At 30.8% G+C, this 19,638-nt stretch overlaps 3 protein-coding genes across 4 annotated transcripts; 1 reads left to right on the top strand and 2 right to left on the bottom strand.

Moving 5' to 3' along the window:
- Positions 1 to 11,150: 11,150 nt before the first annotated feature.
- On the top strand, positions 11,151 to 14,304 carry LOC111392221 (RPM1-interacting protein 4-like). 2 transcript variants are annotated; one of them, XR_002702227.1, is made up of 3 exons: positions 11,151 to 11,277; positions 13,284 to 13,469; positions 13,979 to 14,255. XR_002702227.1 is itself a non-coding variant. In XM_023017510.1 (3 exons), exons 1-3 carry the CDS (start codon positions 11,269 to 11,271, stop codon positions 14,020 to 14,022), a joined length of 270 nt encoding a protein of 89 aa, XP_022873278.1. In that variant the 5' UTR covers positions 11,151 to 11,268; the 3' UTR covers positions 14,023 to 14,304. The 2 variants fall into 2 exon arrangements, 1 of the variants encoding a protein (XP_022873278.1); XM_023017510.1 differs by having other exon boundaries at positions 13,948 to 14,304.
- A 177-nt stretch (positions 14,305 to 14,481) lies between these two features.
- Positions 14,482 to 15,215, bottom strand: LOC111392219 (early nodulin-like protein 1). Its single transcript, XM_023017509.1, has 2 exons — positions 14,994 to 15,215; positions 14,482 to 14,868 (listed from the first exon to the last, which is right to left on the bottom strand). Exons 1-2 carry the CDS (start codon positions 15,181 to 15,183, stop codon positions 14,570 to 14,572), a joined length of 489 nt encoding a protein of 162 aa, XP_022873277.1. The 5' UTR covers positions 15,184 to 15,215; the 3' UTR covers positions 14,482 to 14,569.
- A 1,873-nt stretch (positions 15,216 to 17,088) lies between these two features.
- Positions 17,089 to 18,057, bottom strand: LOC111392215 (BAG family molecular chaperone regulator 2-like). The gene is made up of 2 exons (XM_023017500.1): positions 17,755 to 18,057; positions 17,089 to 17,638 (listed from the first exon to the last, which is right to left on the bottom strand). Exons 1-2 carry the CDS (start codon positions 18,008 to 18,010, stop codon positions 17,418 to 17,420), a joined length of 477 nt encoding a protein of 158 aa, XP_022873268.1. The 5' UTR covers positions 18,011 to 18,057; the 3' UTR covers positions 17,089 to 17,417.
- Between the last annotated feature and the right edge of the window lie 1,581 nt (positions 18,058 to 19,638).

Raw genomic sequence — 19,638 nt, 5'->3', positions numbered from 1 at the left:
GGACTTAATAGAAATTCATGAGGGGTAAAATAGGTTCTGACTCTTCAAAACGGATAGTACGTAAGTGTAGGCATAAAGGCGAGTCATTACAAAAAAATATGCATTTTTTTGGAACGATTCAACTTTTGTGTCTAATTCATTAACTTACATATTCTCCACTTGGGAAGCGTCTAAGTCCATCTTATTCTTCATGGATTTTTATTGCATCCCCAGGATTTTATCCCTCATGAATTTCTATCGCGTTCCCGGAATTCAAACATACAACCTTTCCTTAAGAGAAATTTAAGTTGACTCATATTACCAATTTGGCAAGGACTAGCACATGTTGATTATTCAATGTTGATGTTAATAGTTTTGTGATACTAATATTAGAATGAATCAAGTTCTAAATAATAATTGCCCATTGTATTTTGATTGGCTAAGTGATACACTAAATGGGCTTACGACATTAATTTTAAAATTTTTAAAGAAATGAAAGAAAATTGGATACATATTAAGAAAAGTTATACATATCTTAAAATAATGGATATACATATCATAAGCATTCATCATATGTATAAGATCTGCTGACTGGGCGTTAACTCATTCCACATTATCCTTCCTCCTTTTCAAGTGATGAAAGCAAGATTATACATGATGACGACTGGTGGTAAGAAAGACTCGGTATTATCACATTTTGATATTGAAATTTGTTGTGAAAACAAATTTAACATTTTAAGTTAATTTATTTGTCTTGTATTTTAATAAATAAAAATTATTTTCATAATTGAAGTTATTGATATTTATTACGTCAAAGAGAAATTAATTGTTTTTCGCATTTATGATTCTAAGAGATAAAAATTCAAATGATAATACTTTGAATTTTAGGTTTCCTAGATTTGGGGTGTTACACCATTACCTTTTTAAGACAGGATTGTATTAGCACCTAATTAAAAGAAAAGTGATGGAAGGCCTATCGTGAAGAGGAAGAAGTCAACATGTGCACAAAAATAGATTATGAGATGTGGAAGATTTGGTGTATACGATCACAACCGAAAAATGTGCAACAACTGACATCCCTAAACCTAGAACAAGGAAAAGAGAAATCAAATAAACATATAACTCATTAGAAAGTAAATCATGTTGTGTACTAGTTTTAGTAGACGGTTATTGCATAGTTTCTTTACTTCGAACTTGTGTTTGGTAAATAGTTTACCAATTTCATATATTGTGAAAATAAGTGAATTGTTGGATCAATAGCATAATGGATTTATTTGATCAAGACTAATAATTTGATTCTTTATTAGAGTGTATTTGGTATATGATGTCAATTTGGCATTCTGTCCAATTTTTGGTGAATTTATTTGATATCAATTTCTTATTCATTCTTCTCCTAACTTTAAATGTCACAAGCCAACAAATTTTTTGTTCTATTCATTTTTTATTAATAATTGTATCTTTATATTATTGAAACCTATTGGATAATGCGATTGTGACTTATATTCTTGTGAAATGTCACATGTTATCCCAAATGTGATTATGGCCTGTAATCTTGTTACTGGAATCTATATATTTAGCCCATGTTTGAGCCCCATTAATTTTCATTACATTACATTTCATTTTTTTCTCTCCTATTTTCAACCACACAATCTTTTATAAAATAATATTACACGTAAATCGAAAATTTTTCCTTCTTTTTCAACCACTCATTTTTCAAAAAAATACTATTCCACCCATTAATTTTTCCACGTAATGGGGGCCAAACAGGGGCTTAAATGACTGTGACATATTCTATCAAATACTGAAACTTTATGTGACCTATAAATTTTGTGCGGCTCTGCCCTTTCATGTTATTGATAAGGGCTAAAGGTGTAATGCAATTTTTACCTATTATTTTGTAAAATTATAATATGTTCTTAACCTGTGTGTGATATATTAACTGCGTAAACTGTAACTTGTAATGTAATTATATTGTGACCTCAAGTTTTATATGGATTTTACCTATGATTTTGTGAAAAATGTAACTTTTTATATCACACAATGACCTTGTGTGTGAATAATCAAGTCTGAGACCTAGTATATATACATTTAAAAGTATGTGACTTGTCGAATATACATCTATACAAGAGGTCACATAATTAGACATTACATAATTCATTTTGAAGAAATACTACAACAATCAACAAAAAAATGTCGCAAAACTGAATATAAAATGATTTACAAGATCAAAATAATCAAAGTGAAGTAGAATACTAAACATTAAATGATTCATGAACATATCGAATTAATATTCAACAACATACACAGTCACAATCTAACATTTGATCAACCATGTAAACACTGACGACAAAAAAAATCATGATTTACATGTTGAAGTCGTTCAACTGCCTTGTTCTCCTTCTTTGCAGCTTGCCTAAGATGTCGATGTTTAAATGTCACGCATCATTCGATTTCGAGATAAGATTAGTAAACACAATTTTTGTCGCATTTTTTGCTATTTTGAAGAATAACTAGGTCACAGTCGTAGAAAATCGGTATACAGCATGGAAATATGTCACAATATATGATTAATTGAAGAACAATCAATTTTTCGTATAGAGGTTGTTGAAGAACTATCTTCACTGACAATAACATTCTGTGAAAATGTTACCATTTAACATATCTACTTATACAACAGTTACAATATTTAGGTCACAATCAAACATGGTAGTAATAGAAAATTAGGTCATAATTATCGAAGAATAGAAGAGCAATCGGGTCATAAACAAAAGTCAAGTTACAAAATAATCGAAGAACAATCATTCACAACAAAAAATGAGTTCATGATACAAAGTCAGGTCATAATCATGTAATAATCGAACAACGATTCGAAGAAAATTTGATTAACATAATGAAAATCAGAAGCACCCAAAAAACTTCGAACACAATTTACTCACTAACTCAAATTTACATAAATATTGTATTAAATAAAAAATTAATAATGAATTTACATTCTTGGAAATTTATTTTTCCCCAAAACTGGCTCTTTTGAGATTTTTTAAACGAGCTTTTTTCTGAGATTTAGTTTTTTTCCCCTTTATCCCCAGTGTTTTTCTTTTTTTCTTTCCTTTTTTTCAGCCTCATATTCATTATTCGAATAAGATCCCCAATCTATACTCATTGTTGCCATCATTTTACAGTTGGTTTTGTATGGATTTAGGTTTTAATAAAAACTTGGACTGTAAAATAATTTATGACATTATGAAATGAGGAGAACAAATTCAGCACTTCCACTATAGATGAAAGCTTCAATTCTCTACTTTCTTAGCATAGGTGATACAATCGGTTGAACAAGAGTGTCAAGCATATCTCTCAAAGGATGTGGTAGAAGAAGTAAGTTTGAAAACTCTAAACAATTTTTATCTCCCATTATTGATGATAATGTTGGTAAGTAATATATTTAATTAGTTATTAATTAACAATATTATATTTAATATTTAATGTTAAAAAAATTAATATAACTTGATTTGTGAAATAATAAACTTAAACATTGATTATTGAAATATAAAGATAAGAATCAGGGATAGGTATAATTTCCTCATTTTTATATTGGAACCTTATCATAAAAATATATCCCCGCGATTCTCTTGGTTTGGCTCCTCATTCTCCTACTCATAGTAGCATTCTTGCATTTACTCGTGTGGATACTAGTACCAGAACAAACAATAATAAGAAATCTAGTGAATATGATCAACGAGATGGATGTCATTTGACATCGATAATCAAGTCTTGTCCTTGTGGATAAATGTTTATGTTAGATTTTATGACTCAAATATGGTTAGAAATCTTGTGAGATTGCGCATTTGATTTTTACTTGGATAGGAAGATTGTATTCAAGTTGAATAAAAAAAGGAAATTCTCTCTTGGTCAAAGTTCTATATTCAATTGTAACCTAATTTTAACAGATTTTCTTACCTTCTAGGACTCTTCCAGGGTTTAGAACGTAGCCTATAAATACAACGGTCCTTGTCCGTTATGTTTAAGCATTATTACTATGTATGTAATTTCTCTCCATATTGTCAGTTAATATATATCTTTCCTCTGTGATTAACTCTCTTTGTTCTTCTTTACTTTTAATTTTGTTTCTTATTGTGATCTTTATTACTTCATATTGTGTCATTAGTTTCATTCATTACAATCCTTCCGGGTCCAACAAGTGGTATCAGAGCTTGATTCTTCTTTTGTGGATTGGTTAAGGTTTTTTCAGAGATAACTACCATGAAGTATGACATTCCACTGCTAGATCGCAACACAATATTTTTTTTTGTGGCAAGTAAAAATGAGAGCTATTCAGTGGATTTGGACGATGCGCTGCCGGATTTTGAGAAGATGTCAGCTGATTGGACAATGGAAGCGAAAACAACGGAGGGACTAGAAGGCTTTAGCGCAGATCTATCTTTATTTATCCAACAATATTTTGCATGATGTCTTGAAGGAGAAAAAAAGGTTGTTTTATGGTTAAAACTGGAGTAATTATGCATGACTATAAGTCTCATGAGCAAACTAATTCTAATGCAGAATCTGTATTCCCATTGCAACGTCACTAGAAGACTGATAAGAGTGTAAAATATAATATTTTTCCCTCTTAATTATTGCATTCGCTTGATTATTTGATACCAAAATGCACTCATTATACTTATGTTTTGAAATTAGTTATTAATTAATAATATTATATTTAATATTTAATGTTAAAAAACTAATATAACCTGATTTGTGAAGTAATAAACTTAAACATTGATTATTGAAATGTAAAGATAAGAATCAAGGATAGGTATAATTTCCTCATTTTCATATTGGAAGCCTTATCATAAAAATATATCCCGGTGATTCTTTTGATTTGGCTCCTCCTTCTCCTACTCATAGTAGCATTCTTGCATGTACTCGTTTGGATACTAGCACCAGAGCAAACAATAATAAGAAATCTAGTGAACATGATCAATGAGATGGATGTCATTTGACATCGATAATCAAGTCTCGTCCTTGTGGATAGATGTTTATGTTAGAATTTATGACTCAAATATGCTTTGAGAGATTGCGTATTTGATTTTTACTTGGAAAGGAAAATTGTATTCAAGTTGAATAAGAAAAGGAAATTCTTTCTTGGTAGAAGTTTTATATGTAATCGTAACCTAATTTTAACAGATTTTCTTACCTTTCAGGACTCTTCTAAGGTTTGGAACGTAGCCTACAAATACAGGGGTCCTCTATCAGTTATGTTTAAGCATTATTGTTATGCCTGTAATTTCTCTCCATATTGTCAGTTAATATATATCGTTCCTCTGCGATTAACTCTCTTTGTTCTTCTTTACTTTTAATCTTGTTTCTTGTTGTGATCTTTATCACTTCATATTGTGTCATTAATTTCATTCATTGCAATCCTTTCGGGTCCAACAAGTGGTATCAAAGCTTGATTCTTCTTTTGTAGATTGGTTGAGGTTTTTTCAGAGATAACTACCATGAAGTATGACATTCCACTGCTAGATCGCAATACAAGGTTTTCTTTGTGGCAAGTAAAAATGATGGCTATTCTGGCGCAATTGAATTTGGACGATGCGTTGCTGGATTTTGAGAAGATGCCAGCTGAATGGAAGAGAAATAACGGAGGGATCAGAAGGCTTTATCGCAGATCCATCTTCATTTATCCAACAATATTCTGCATGATGTCTTGAAGGAGAAAACAAGGCTACTTTGTGATTGAAACTGGAGCGGTTATGCATGACAAAAAGTCTCATGAGCAAACAGGTTCTAAAGCAGAAACTGTATTCCCATCGCAACGTCACCGGAGGACTGATAAGAGTGTAAAATATAATATTTTTTCCTTTTAATTATTGCATTCGTGTGATTATTTGATACCAAAATGTACTCATTATACTTAGGTTTTGATTCATGTTGCATTTTGGTAAAAAATGCGAAATTTGGGAGAAAAGAGTGAAAAATGACCAAAGTGAAAGAAAATGAAAGTTCGGGGGACTAAAGTGCAAATATTCTAAACCTTTCTCTAACCTTTATGATGAAGATTCAAAAGTGTTAGAGGTCAAGTGGATGAGAAAATAAGTCAAATGGGTGAAATATCATTAAAGTATGATGACACATCTATTCCTAATTAAAAAAGTTACGCACCGATTTTCAGCCTCATATTGGGACTCATTTTTGACATATCAAACGATCGAATTGGAAGATGACATCTGAAGAAAAGTTATATCCCTTTAAGTTAGTTTTTCAACGCAATTTGAATAACATCAATCGGATATCAGAGGGAAAGTTATGGCCAAATTACTAAAAGTTATCCGGGGGGAAAAAACTTTTGAACTATGCGGTCGCATGGTTTTTGAACCATGCGACCGTATAGAAGGCTCCAGAGATTTTGAGGCAGGAAAAATTTGAGAAAGAGAATCACCAATTTTGCATATTTTGATTAGTTTTAAACTTTAGGGGCCTTAGGATTAATAATTCAAAACTTTAAGGGGGCAAAATTAATTAATTTCAAACTTTAGGTGTTGAAATTAATAAACTTGAAACTTTAAGGACCATAATTAATTAATTCAATACTTTAGAGGATCAATTAAAACAAATTTTAAAACTTTAGGGGCCAAAATTGACCAATTCAAAACTTTAGGGATCAAATTTTAAAAATTTGAAACTTTAGGGGTCAATTTGAATTAATTATGAACTTAGGGGGCCAATTTGAATTAATAATTAAATTTTGAGGGCTTTAATTATAAATTCAGAACTTTAATGACCCGAATTAATTAATTTTAAAACCTTAGGGACTGAATTATTAAATTCGAAACTTAAAGGTCCAAATCTCAATATAACTGAAAGGTTAGGAACTGAAACCTTAATTTTATAACCCTAACCCTAATTGCAACCAGAGGCCTCAACTTATCTAATTTATAGAGGAGGCCCCCGTCCCAAATTTTTTTTAATGAACCGGCGCTGCTGCGTGTGCAGCAGCACCGCTCGCTGTTGGCAACAGCGCTTGTTGCGGGCTGCTGCTGGAATTTTTTTTTTTTAAAATATTTTCTGAATCTTTACTGAAATTTAAATTCAAAAATCCATAAAATCCATAATCCGAAATTTCGAAAATAACAAGAATTATACCGCCAAAATTTTCAAATTTAACAAAATATATAACCAAAAAATTGTTAAATTTGAAAATTTCAAAATATATTTTAAGAACCAAACTAAAACCTTTGATTCTCAATGATTCAACATGAAGAGGCTCTGATACCACTTGTTGAATAATTTAATGCTTTAAATTACTGGATCTTTCATGTTAAATCATCGAGAAATATAAGAATCAAAGCGGAAGCATACCTGAATCAGACATGATTAATGCAATATGAATTTCGCGGTATGATCTTCCAAATGTACACGCAGTCTCCTTTTCCTCTCTGTGATGGGATGCAGTAGAGAATGAATAATACGTTGCGTGTGATCTGGGGACCATAACCTATTTATATAGGGATGCCCTTTGACCTAACTCGGCCCATCATAGAATTAGGATTTGGATCCGGTCTCTACACATATGTAAACCCATACTTTAATTGGATACATTAAGGCCCAAAATCGAAACCTTATTAGATCACTTTAATCGGGCTCAACCGAATTCGATAGCCTATAATTTAACACACAATTATTCACACATACAAGTCCATCTTTAATTAAAAATTCTTACGGATATATCAAGAATAGTTTCGAAGTTGCACAAATATGGAGGAAATGAAAGTTATTTTACCATTTATGTTACGAGAATTTTCTTGTTGATAATGGCACGTCTGGGTAAAAGCATGAATTTGTAGATTGCTTCTCTTAGAACATCTTTAATGATAATGTAAAATTGAGTGCAAATTGATATTTTCAAAATCACTTTTGCAATTTCATTTGCATCATCAGGGATTTAAATCAAAATTCTGCTTCAATGGGAAGATATAAATCCCCTTTTTGTCTCGTGGATTAAAAAAAAAAAAAAAAAAAAATTGTATTTGCCAAAAAATGCAATTTGCATTTTCTTTGCATCTTTCTATTAGAGAGATTTTCGAAAACTTTGGAGATCTAATTCATAATTAGATCAATTTTACACTACCACAAAGAATGCTCTTCTTCTAATCTCAAAAATTATTAGTGGACAAGACCTCAGGGCACATCTCCAAGTGGTAAAAGGGGAGGGTGGAGAAATCCAGCTTTGCTTGAGGCTGCCGCGTCAAGGGTTCGAATCCTGAAATATGGATTTTGCTCTTGGATAAGTGCAAGTGTACAAGCAGCCTTCCACCCGTACCCTTGGAGACATAACCTGCGATTTACCTCTCTCACGATAGTCTAGAACAAGGTCGGTGGGAAACCCTTAAGGTTGGGGTTCAACCTTTAAAAATTATTAGTGGACAAATGTTTGGAAAAGGCTATAAATGACATTTTGGACTAAAAAATGGCCATTCTTGCGAAAGTTGTCAAAACTGAACATAATTTCACTGCTAAATTTTGGCTACTTTTGTGAATTCCCCGTGCAAAAATTTTCCCTTTTTGATTAATTAATTCGACTCAATAATGATATATTGTTCGATATGTTCTAATTTTAAAATATTGATTAATTAATTCGACTCAATAATGATATATTGTTCGATATGTTCTAATTTTAAAATATTGATTAATTAATTCGACTCAATAATGATATATTGTTCGATATGTTCTAATTTTAAAATATTGATTAATTAATTCGACTCAATAATGATATATTGTTCGATATGTTCTAATTTTAAAATATTGATTAATTAATTCGACTCAATAATGATATATTGTTCGATATGTTCTAATTTTAAAATATTGATTAATTAATTCGACTCAATAATGATATATTGTTCGATATGTTCTAATTTTAAAATATTGATTAATTAATTCGACTCAATAATGATATATTGTTCGATATGTTCTAATTTTAAAATATTGACAATTATCCCGAGACACACCAATTAAATTTTTTATGATATCATATCATTACGTCATGTCTATGTAAAATATTTTATAGAAATTTGCCAATAAATGCTGGAAATTTGTAAGTTAAATGAGTTTTTTAGCTAGATGGATGAATACTTATTGATATATGAAATAAAATAATAAACTGAAATTCCCATGAGATGAGAATGAAAGGACCATTTTATTTAAATTGTATTTAGATTATTTCAATAATATCCTATTTAATTTTGATTTTATTAATTGTATTTGATGTATTCATATGCGTTCATCGAATAATTTCACTTGGCTTGGAAATAAATCAATTTGTGTTCAAGTTAAGCAAGGAAATGTAAGGATTTTTTCATTTATGCAATTATAACATAGTTTTAACTGAATTTCTTACCTTTTAGGACTTTCCTAGGGTTTTTATACATGTCTTATAAATATAAAGCTCCTCTATTAGTTTAGTAGAAACTATTATTGCTGTCCTATTGTAATTCTCTCCATATTATCAGTTTATAATACATCGTTCCTCTACGATTAACTCTCTTTATTTTTCTTTACTTTTAATCTTATTTCTTGTTGTAATATTTATTACTTCATATTGTGTCATTAATCTAATTAATTACAATCCCTCCGGATTCAACAGTTTATTCGAGATGGGGCCATCGCTAAGCACACTAACTAATTGTTTCATTTCAACTTGAACAAGAATTGGATAGGTACAACATGATATAGAGGAGTTAAATATGATTGTATTTTAATAGCTCCAAGCTAAGAAAAACCATACCAAACGAAAGGCGTTATGCTAGTTTTACGAGACGTCTTCAACTAAGATTTTGATGAATTTTAAAATATTATAAATCCTAATAAATGTCATGAATTTGAATAGATTTCCACAAATTTCATAATAATCTCATCAAATATGGTGAAATTTAAAAAAAAATAGTTATATTTATTTTTAAGTTTGAAATTCATCTAAACTTTTTAAAATCCTTTTATCAATAAAATCTTAATAAAAATCCACTAGTTATTGAGGATATCAAAATTTTAAAAAATCTCATTTAATTTCATTAAAATCACAATTGGGATCTCAATTAATACCTAAATTAAAATCCTTCATAATGTCAATTAAGGACACTCTCTTACTTATTGTCTATTATTTTGTGCAATATTGGTTAACGATATTATATCATTCTCCCTTGTTAATACTTCCCCGTCCCAATTATATAAGCCGGGTTTCATTTTTCTCTTGTCTCAAATATATTGACTAGTTTCATAATTTAAAATATTTTGTTTTGTTCATTTATCAATATATTATGGTTCAATTTTTTCCCACTTTATATGCCAACTTCTTGAAATCACCAAATAAACACATTCCCCACTTTTTGGAAACATGGAACAACTCTCATTTATTTTTCTTAATATTAAATCATTCACATTCTTTACTAATTCTAACAATAATTTACTACATACATACTGAAAATTAAATAGGGGTAAACTATGAAAGATTTTGGCAAAAATTAATTTTCTAATGACATTAAAGAAGATTTTTTAATTCGTATGAAAAACAAACAAATCTATATAATTGGGACGGATGGAGTATATACTTTATAATGACCCTATTTGATCCACATTATTTGGAAAAAAATACATTCTTAAATAGTATTTTGACATCATTTCAACCACACATTTTTAATAAAATAATATTACACGCAAATTCAAATTTTTTCTTTATTTTTTAATCACAAAATTTTTATCAATACACTATTTAAAAATATATTTTTATGAAAATAATGTGGTTCAAACAAGGGCAACGTGTAAGTAAAAGAGGATTCATCATGTTAGATGAACGCAATCAATTAAAAAGACATTAATTATATATATCAAAAAAATACATTTATAAATAGTAATTTGATATCAATTAAAACACATTTTTCAATAAAATAATATTATACGTAAATCCAAAACTCTTCCTCATTTTTTTACCACATATTCTCTATCAACTATTATTTCAAAATATATTCTTTCAAAATAATCACTTAATTTGTGAAAATTATCTCAGTGAAAACAACACAAGTTTTACTCAAGAATTTAAAGTGCATTAAGAAAGAACTTAGTGCCACAGATGAGACAAATTATGTCAATCTAATATAAATTTTTTTGTCACAATCTATTCATAGCATACTCCTGTCCCTCCTAAACTTCCGCTCTGAATACTGATTGCCCCTCCGTCTCTCCCCCATTCTCTAAACTATTCATTTCTCTCATTCATCACAGCGCCAGACCTGTAATCTGAGAATGGCGTCTGTAAGTTTTTTCATATCTCTTTTATTGTTATTTTTAATTTATTTGCAGATGATCGAATTTATCTGAGAATGGCGTCTGTAAGTTTTTTCATATCTCTTTTATTGTTATTTTTAATTTATTTGCAGATGATCGAATTTATTTGTTTCCTTATATAGCAATTCGATTTCGTTTCATTATGTAATTATTGAATGTAAATTGTAATTGCTGTTTGATTATGAAATGATTTGCTTAGAATGAATTCATTGTTGGAATTTATATTAGAGGAATTTTAATAATAAATTAAGCTATTTATGCATCCAGAATATTACCCAAACCCTGCATCCTTTGAGCACAAATTTAAAAGTTAGAGATAGAGATTTGGATTTCGGATGAAAATTTTTATAGTTATTTTATTCGAAAACACCTAATTAACAACTCCGGAATATTTGGAATTCTGATCAAAATTAACTGGATTATATGATTTTTAAAGTCCAATATATGGATTATTTAGCTGTAAATTAAATTTCATTCTATCATATCTGGGTACATGAGCAGTATACAAGTTTACTGGTTATGTACAATCTGCTGCTTTCTCTGTTATTTTGGTCTGTTTAAATACGAGTAAATTTGCAATTCATCAAACTTTCTGAAACTTCAACGATTTACTTTTTGCCTTTATGTATTATTAGCTTGAAGAATTAGTGGGAATAATTGAGAAATAATCTCAGGAATTCATGACCTCTCTTTAGAGTTAAATTATCGTTGATTAGTTTATTGTTTTGATGCTTAAGATGGACCTTTTTTTCCCCATTATGTTATCTGTTGCTGAAAAATTGCAATTATGTAAAATTAATAAAATATGGTTGATAAACATACACAATGAATTTGGCTGAAGCATGTGGATCTTGTGTTAAGTTATTCAAGAAATCGATGCAAGACTCATGGCTTGTCTCTCCCATGATATAATCCGACCGTAGGTTTTGTGTAGCTGAAAGCTCTACAATGAGAACACACTGGTTTGGTGAATAAGTGACTGAAGAAATATTATGAAACATATGTAATCATCAAGGATGGAAGAATATGAATAATAATGTAGTGTATTCTAAGAAAAAGTGAGGTGGTGTAGATGTATTATATAGAAAATGTATAGTATGTAGAATTATTGGTTTTTCTTAGTTTCACTCTCCCCTAAACGAGGCTCAAACTCGGATCACCTTGTAAGATTTCACTTCTACCACTTGAACTAGGCCTTGATCTATCTGAATAATGGTTAAAATACGTACGTTACAAAAGTGCAATTCTCCATCCTTTTGTATTCTTACAACCTCCACAATAATGCTTCACGAAACGTATTATTTTCACTATCCAACCAAGATCATAGCCAATGAACTTATAAACATGATATTAAACATATTCGAAATGACCATCTATTTTCCATGAAAAATGTCTTCTTCTTTTTTTTTTTTTTTCCACCCAACTTGCTTTTGAGGTATTTGATTGATATTTTTTTCTTCATTGAAATTTTTTTTCCAAAAGTTTGTCACGTAACCTTATTTTTCTTAAAAACAAGGAAAAAATTTTCTTTGGGTAATGATGAATTTTTATTTTCCAGGCAATTTTTTAGTATCTCTCTCTCATCTATCCACCAATAAAATATGGACAAGTATATTATATTCTAGGTTAAAAATTAAACCAATTAAATACATTTAATTAATAATTTGAATTACCTAAAACTTATTTGATTTCTATGCAAATTTCATGCTTACAATCAAATGCTACCTTATATTTCGTATACAATTTCTATGCAAAAAATTTCATAATGTTAGAGAACTATTATATCTACAAATATTAGTCAGAATTGTGATTAAATTGTTAGAAATCTTTATGAGAAATGCTACCTGAAGTGACATGCCTCTACCAACATTATTGCCATATAAAGTAAGAGGATAGTCGCAGCCACATGTATTATATTAAGATGTAGTTTCATTTGGTAATTTTATTTTGTTAACTAAAATATTTATCTGCAGCATGAGAAAGGTCGGCCATTGCCGAAATTTGGGGAGTGGGATGTAAATAATCCTGCCTCTGCTGATGGATTTACAGTCATATTTGCCAAGGCTAGAGATGAAAAGAAAGCCACAGGAACTGCTGCATCTGCTGCACCATCACAGACTGTATCTCAACCAAGCGAATCTTACGAGTATTCTGAAAAGGTACCTATTTTACTTAACCCTCAGCTACGTGTTTGGCCTGCTCAACTGAACACAAGAGAATGGGAGACTGTTCTTTAGTCTTGGGGGAAATTGATGCATTGGTCCTCAACCTATTGCTAGAATAGCAAGTTGGTCTCCAAACTTTTAAAAATAAGCAAGTTAATCCTGAACATTTCATTATATTTTTACAATTAGTCCCAATGGCAAAAAGCATCTATATCTCTCAGAAACCGTTATGTGGCCCTCATGGAAATAGCACCTGCTCAAGTTGTGAAACTATTCTAGCTTCGTAGAGTTATGAGGGTCACATGATTACTTTCAATACTGAGGACTTATTATGCAACTATAACAAAAAGGTTGAGTACCAACTTGCTACTCCGGCAACAATTTATTAACCAATTGAGTAACTTAAGCCATAGTCTTATTTGGCGATGTTTAGTGCAACATACTAACTTGAGAAACGAAGATTTTTATACAGTTTGGTGATGAATTCTGCTACTTTGATGCAGAGAAAGTGGCTTTGCTGTTTCTAAAATGTTTGTGCATGTATTGAAGCTACGAATTGGGAAACAAGGCATTTGATGGAGACAGAGTTAAGTTGGCCGGTCGAATCAAGGGAAGTGAAAGCCTGAAAGGCAGTTGCATTTTATTAATTACTTTTCTACTAAGGTATATGTTACCTAGTTCTTCAGATCTCTCAGTTTTCCCTAAATGCATTTTGGGGAAATGATGATTAACTTTTTAATATATGAGTCTAGAATAAATTAAGCAAATTATCCTGTTAAATCCTTCTACTCTAATTGCAAAAACTATAAAATACTCAAATTAAGAAAGTTAGTCATCCATGTTTGTTAACCCATTATTAATGTTGTGGAAAACAGTCGTTGGCTACGTTGATCTTCACGGTGCTAACCTCGATCAAGGCTGCACTATTATTATACAATGCAATCAATCGAATGTACATGTCGAACTTGAAACAAAAATGAAAAAATCCAATAACTTGATCATAGATCATGAAATCAAGACCCCTCAAAAAAATCAAAAAACCAACATTAGATAACACAAACTATCAATGGGAAATTAATCCTAGGTAAGAAATTTCAAGCAAGACAAAGAAAAACAAAAACTATTACAAAGAATTTATAAGATAAAATTGTCGGATTTCTCGAGGCAGAAGAAGTTGCATTTTTAACCTGATCTTGCTCAACAACTCTTATGATAATTTTCTGGCCTCTCTGGCAATGTCCAAAAGATCCACTTATAAAGTAGAAAAATCCATGGCGATCAAGGGTGAATATGGTGTCCCCAGTATTTGAAAAGAAAGTAGGGCGTGTTGTGTTGCAGTTCTTGTACTCCGTTTCACTAACTTCCATCACTGAATCCTTTCTGTAATTGAAACCTTGATCCAACACAAATTTATCAAGAAAAATGAAACTTACGAACGAAAACTTGATCCAACACAAATAAAAGTGCTCGGCCGATAACTGAATGAAGAAAAGGAGTTAGTAGAGTATTTGGACTTACGAATAATGTCACCGATCTTGAACCGCTTTTCAGAAGCCCAATCGTTGTAGAATTTAGTGTGATTCGTCGGAGGAACGATCCAACCAGCTCTATCACCGACTTGGAACTCGAAGCAATAGACATGAATGAGTGTAACAGAAGAACAAATGGTAAACAGAAGCATGACTCGGATATTGAAATGAGACACCATTATAGTTTCTTCAAATTCTTTTTCAAGTTGCTTTTAATTTGTATATAGAATTAAGAATTTAATCACTTTGCTAAATACATATAGTGCAGTACAATTTGCGGTTATAGAATTAGTTACTACACGAGCACGGGAAAATGGGTCGTGAGGAAGTTAATGGCTACTTCTAGGGGATAATGGGGGTGTTAACTGTTAACGGTCAACCTGATCAACTGATCACTGCCTAACTGGAAAAGGGTTGGATCGGGATTGAACCAATGATAAAAAATAGGAAAAATGCTTGTTTTACATTATGATTAATAGATTTTTTTGTAGATTGATGAGGTAGCCAATTAATTGAATTAGCCACACAGTTGTGCTTACGTAATGTGGGCTAAGGACTAAAAAAAATTTAGAGAATATTTTTATTTATTTTTTTTGGTTGGTATTTCGTCACGTCATTTGTTGGTAAACAAGTCTATAAATTGTGATGCATATATAGCACAATTGAAACCAAAAATTAGAGGTGAACCAGCCAGCTTTGTGCATGAAATGAACGGTTTAGTAAGTATTTTAACGATTTCTATATTTTTTTTATTTTTATTATAACTAGATTGGATTTTGGTTTGGTGCTTGATGACCGTGATGGTCCGATCTGATTTTGACATGGAAACTAGGTTGTCTTACATGGTTCGATTGGAAAAATCATAAATCAGCATGTAGTAAACATACCCAATTTGATGATATTAAGCCCTGGTTTGAGCCCCATTTTTGTAATAAAAATGCATTTTTAATAGTGTATTGATGTGAAATATGTAGTTAAAAAATAAGAATTTGTTTTGAATTTGCGTGTAATATTATTTTATTGAAAAATATGTAATTAAAATGATGTCAAAATACTGTTTAAGAATGTATTTTTTTTTCCCAAAGAATGGGGCTTAAACAAGGGCTAAATGTTTATCAATATTCCAAAGAATGGCAGGGCCGGCCGTGATATTTTGGGAGCTATATGCCAACTTTAAATACAGGGCCCTATTGAAGAAAAATCATCATAGGTATTACTTGATCCTTCCTATAGAGAATTTTAATATAATCATGAATAATTTAATACAGACAATTAAACCCGAAGGTTTGAAGAGGAAAATAACAAAATTCAACAAGAAATACAAATTATAAGCGAAGTTTGGCATACATAATTATAATGCAATGGCAAAGGGGTCTGTTCATTTTTTTGATCAATTCTCATTGCGATAAAACAAAATTGAATGTACATTTGAGCACAAAATAAAAAAAAAATGTTGACTGCGAGATATTAATATAACAAAATAATGAAAATGACGATCAAATACAACTGAGCTTTAATCTTATATTAATTCATGGATCAAATACAACTGATTTTGACAATATTGATTATTAATTTATGTTTCAAAAACTTTTCAGTCTTAAATGGTTCGATCCACTCTTTCTGGTTGCACTTTTGTAAACAGAGAAAATCTGTGGTCCCATTTGGTTCTTATATAGAAGCATCATGCGCGTTCAAAAGGATTCAAGAATCAACCACTTTAATTGAAAACTGAAAAGTACTTTAATTTTTTATTTCCATTATGAGTTTTGCCATTCAAACAGGGTCAATAATAGGCTCTATTGACAGGCCGAGGTGTTGGCAACACCTCAGGCCCCATGCAATTCAAGATCAAGGATCGAGGGATTTAAACCTGAGATTTAAACCCGGGTTTTGTAGCAGGCCTCGCCCATTATAGCCTCCATAATATGATTAATGATTATTTTATCCCACAACTTTATTGGAAACTTTTGAAGCACTCTCAATCCTTTCTATCCATCTTTATTTGATTATATTTTGCACGCCTGAATTTATTTATATGTACGATAAAAGCATAATAATAAAGAAATATATTTTTAATGAAAAGAAGATGGAATCAACAATTTATAAACATAACAATCCAATCAAAATGACTTGGACAGCATCAGCTTACATTTTTTATATATGCCCTACCGGTCAAGGGTTTAGTACCAAACATTAAAGAGAGAGAGAGAGAGAGAGAGAGAGAGAGAGAGAGAGAGAGAGAGAAATTCCTTAGCAAGTCAAGTTGATCATCGGAAGGTTGTAATGCACACATTTAAACAAAACTAAATAGTACAATTTAGTTTTGTTCAATTCGACATCTTGTGAAATAAGTAGTTAAAATTTTCGTAGTCAGTTAATGTAAGAACGGAAACTCCCTACGGTCTTTGATTAATTAGTGTTGACTAGACACTAATGATGCAATGAGGTGATCGCGGATGACTCTGAGTTTTCGTTCTTTGTTAGCCGGATCTTCTAACAGCAAAACCTTGTCTTTGTCTCTAACGCCAACCATATGCAAATATTCATGGTTCTCCCTCTCTTTGCCTTTGAACAATAGCCTTTGCTCTTTGGGTTCCAAATTTGTTAATAATGATAACAGCATCTTCAATTCTCCTGAAAATAAAGAATAAGAAGGAAAAAGAACAAATTTGTTCATATTGATGAATAATGAAACATTAGTGTCATGTTTAGTATAAAAAAGTTAAAATCTTGCTCTCCGGTTTGCTTACCAAATGTTGAAGTTGCTTGGACCGATATATCATGCCATTGTGAGACAGTAGAGATTCTAATTGTGATGACTCCTTCGCCTGCGCTTTCTTTACATTCTCTCTTTTGAACAAGCATGCCTCCAGGACGAAGTTCCCACTTGATCTCACTGGTCAACATTCCACACGACTTGCAGCCTTCACCGTCGCCATGGGTGGCGCCACCAGGACGTAGCTTAGAGCTGCTTCTTGAGAACCTCTTTGACCTTAACTTCATCATTTTGATTTCTCTCTCTAAACTCTAGTAAGAGAAGGGGGAAGAAGGTGTTGGACTAGGGTAATTATATACAGGCGGAGCTAGTATATTTCAAATATAAAAATGTGTATGAAAGGGTTAGATTTCATCTGCAATTACTGAACTATGACCGAAATCTCAACTGAGTCATTAACCTTTAAGATATTTCAATTAAGTCACTGAACTTCAATTTTTTAATATTAAATCTCACAATCCGTTTACTTGCCATATCTCAAATTGATGAAAATTGCTTAATTAATAGTCATATCGCAGTTGATCTTCCATGTAATTACTCTGTCATGCCTATTTATCACCACGTCCCATCATCAAATTGTTAAAATTATTATTTTTTTCTCAAAAAAAAAAAAAAAAAAAAAACTGTTTTTTAAGTTTTTAATTTAAAGACATTTCCATAAAAATAATTTTTTTAAAGGTGTCACGTAGCAATTACGTGGTAGATAAATTATTCTATGATTGTTGATTAAACAGTTTTTGTCAGTTTGGGGATGATAGATGACAAATGTAACTGAAATTAGAAACTAAACTAAAATTTAATAGTTCATTGAAACAAATTAAAGTTTAATGATCTAATTGAAAAATTCAATGACGACGATTAAAATTTACCGATGCATAAAATGTTTTTTTTCCTAATACTACCATTCTCCCTTCCCTTGGCGGCTCAACCGGTTCGACTCGTAGACATTGGAACGTGTTCGAAGCAGTGGCCTCTTAAGAGGTTCCATGACAAGAAAAATACAAGCTGCCCGCTTTGTGATGAATGATAATGTTATATTTAGTTTTGATCAAATTTATAACATTATTTGTGAAGACATGAAATAAGTTCTCTCATTGCTTGATTAGCATTCGGTTCAAATAAAATGATCATTGAACATACGAAACAGACCTTTATGATTATTCATTCTAAAACAAACAATACAAAATTGAGAAATGTAAAGAGATAATGTGCGAATTAGCATTCATTATAACTCATATTTTGATCAAGAAAGTAATCGATACATTCTTGATATGAGATAAAATGGGAACTAATGTTTTGTCCTTATTCTTTCATTGTGATATGTTTATTAATTAGTTAGTTTTGATCAAATTTATAATATTTATTTATGAAGATTGTGACACAATGCATCACACGAAATAGGTTCTCTCTCTCATTGCTTGATTAGGTACCAAATAGAATGACCGCTTGAACATGTGAATAAGGACCATTATGATTATTCATTTTAAGACAAACAATACAAAATTAAGAAATGTAAAGAGATAAAGTGCGACTCAGCATTCATTATAACTCATAATTTGATCAAGAAAGTATTCGATACACTCTTAATATGAGACAAACGGGAACTAATATTTTATCCTTATTCTTGTTTCCTTGTAACTATTTTTATTAATTACTTAATTTTGATCAAATTTATAATATTTATTTATGAAGATTGTGTCACATCGCATCACATGAACTAGGTTCTCTCAGCGCTTGATTAGCGTCGGTCCAAATAGAATGACCGCTTGAACATATGAAACGAAACTATATGATTATTCATTCTAAGACAAACAATACAAAATTGAGAAATGTAAAGAGATAATGTGTGACTGAGCAT

The sequence above is a fragment of the Olea europaea genome, unplaced genomic scaffold (assembly GCF_002742605.1).
Source record: "Olea europaea var. sylvestris unplaced genomic scaffold, O_europaea_v1 scaffold903, whole genome shotgun sequence".
NCBI classification, from domain to species: Eukaryota; Viridiplantae; Streptophyta; class Magnoliopsida; order Lamiales; family Oleaceae; genus Olea; species Olea europaea.
The sequence above is the reverse complement of the archived record's forward strand: the minus strand, read 5'-3'. Positions and strand labels throughout refer to the sequence as shown.

Excerpts from the sequence above, each read along its gene's own strand:
- LOC111392221 (XM_023017510.1), top strand. Across the intron at positions 13,470-13,947 it reads CTTACGAGTATTCTGAAAAG|TTTGGTGATGAATTCTGCTA; the intron begins GTACCTATTTTA and ends ATTTTTATACAG.
- LOC111392219 (XM_023017509.1), bottom strand. The coding sequence starts at position 15,183 with ATGGTGTCTCATTTCAATATCCGAGTCATGCTTCTGTTTACCATTTGT. Across the intron at positions 14,869-14,993 it reads CAAGATCGGTGACATTATTC|GTTTCAATTACAGAAAGGAT; the intron begins GTAAGTCCAAAT and ends TGTTGGATCAAG.
- LOC111392215 (XM_023017500.1), bottom strand. The coding sequence starts at position 18,010 with ATGATGAAGTTAAGGTCAAAGAGGTTCTCAAGAAGCAGCTCTAAGCTA. Across the intron at positions 17,639-17,754 it reads CCAAGCAACTTCAACATTTG|GAGAATTGAAGATGCTGTTA; the intron begins GTAAGCAAACCG and ends CTTTATTTTCAG.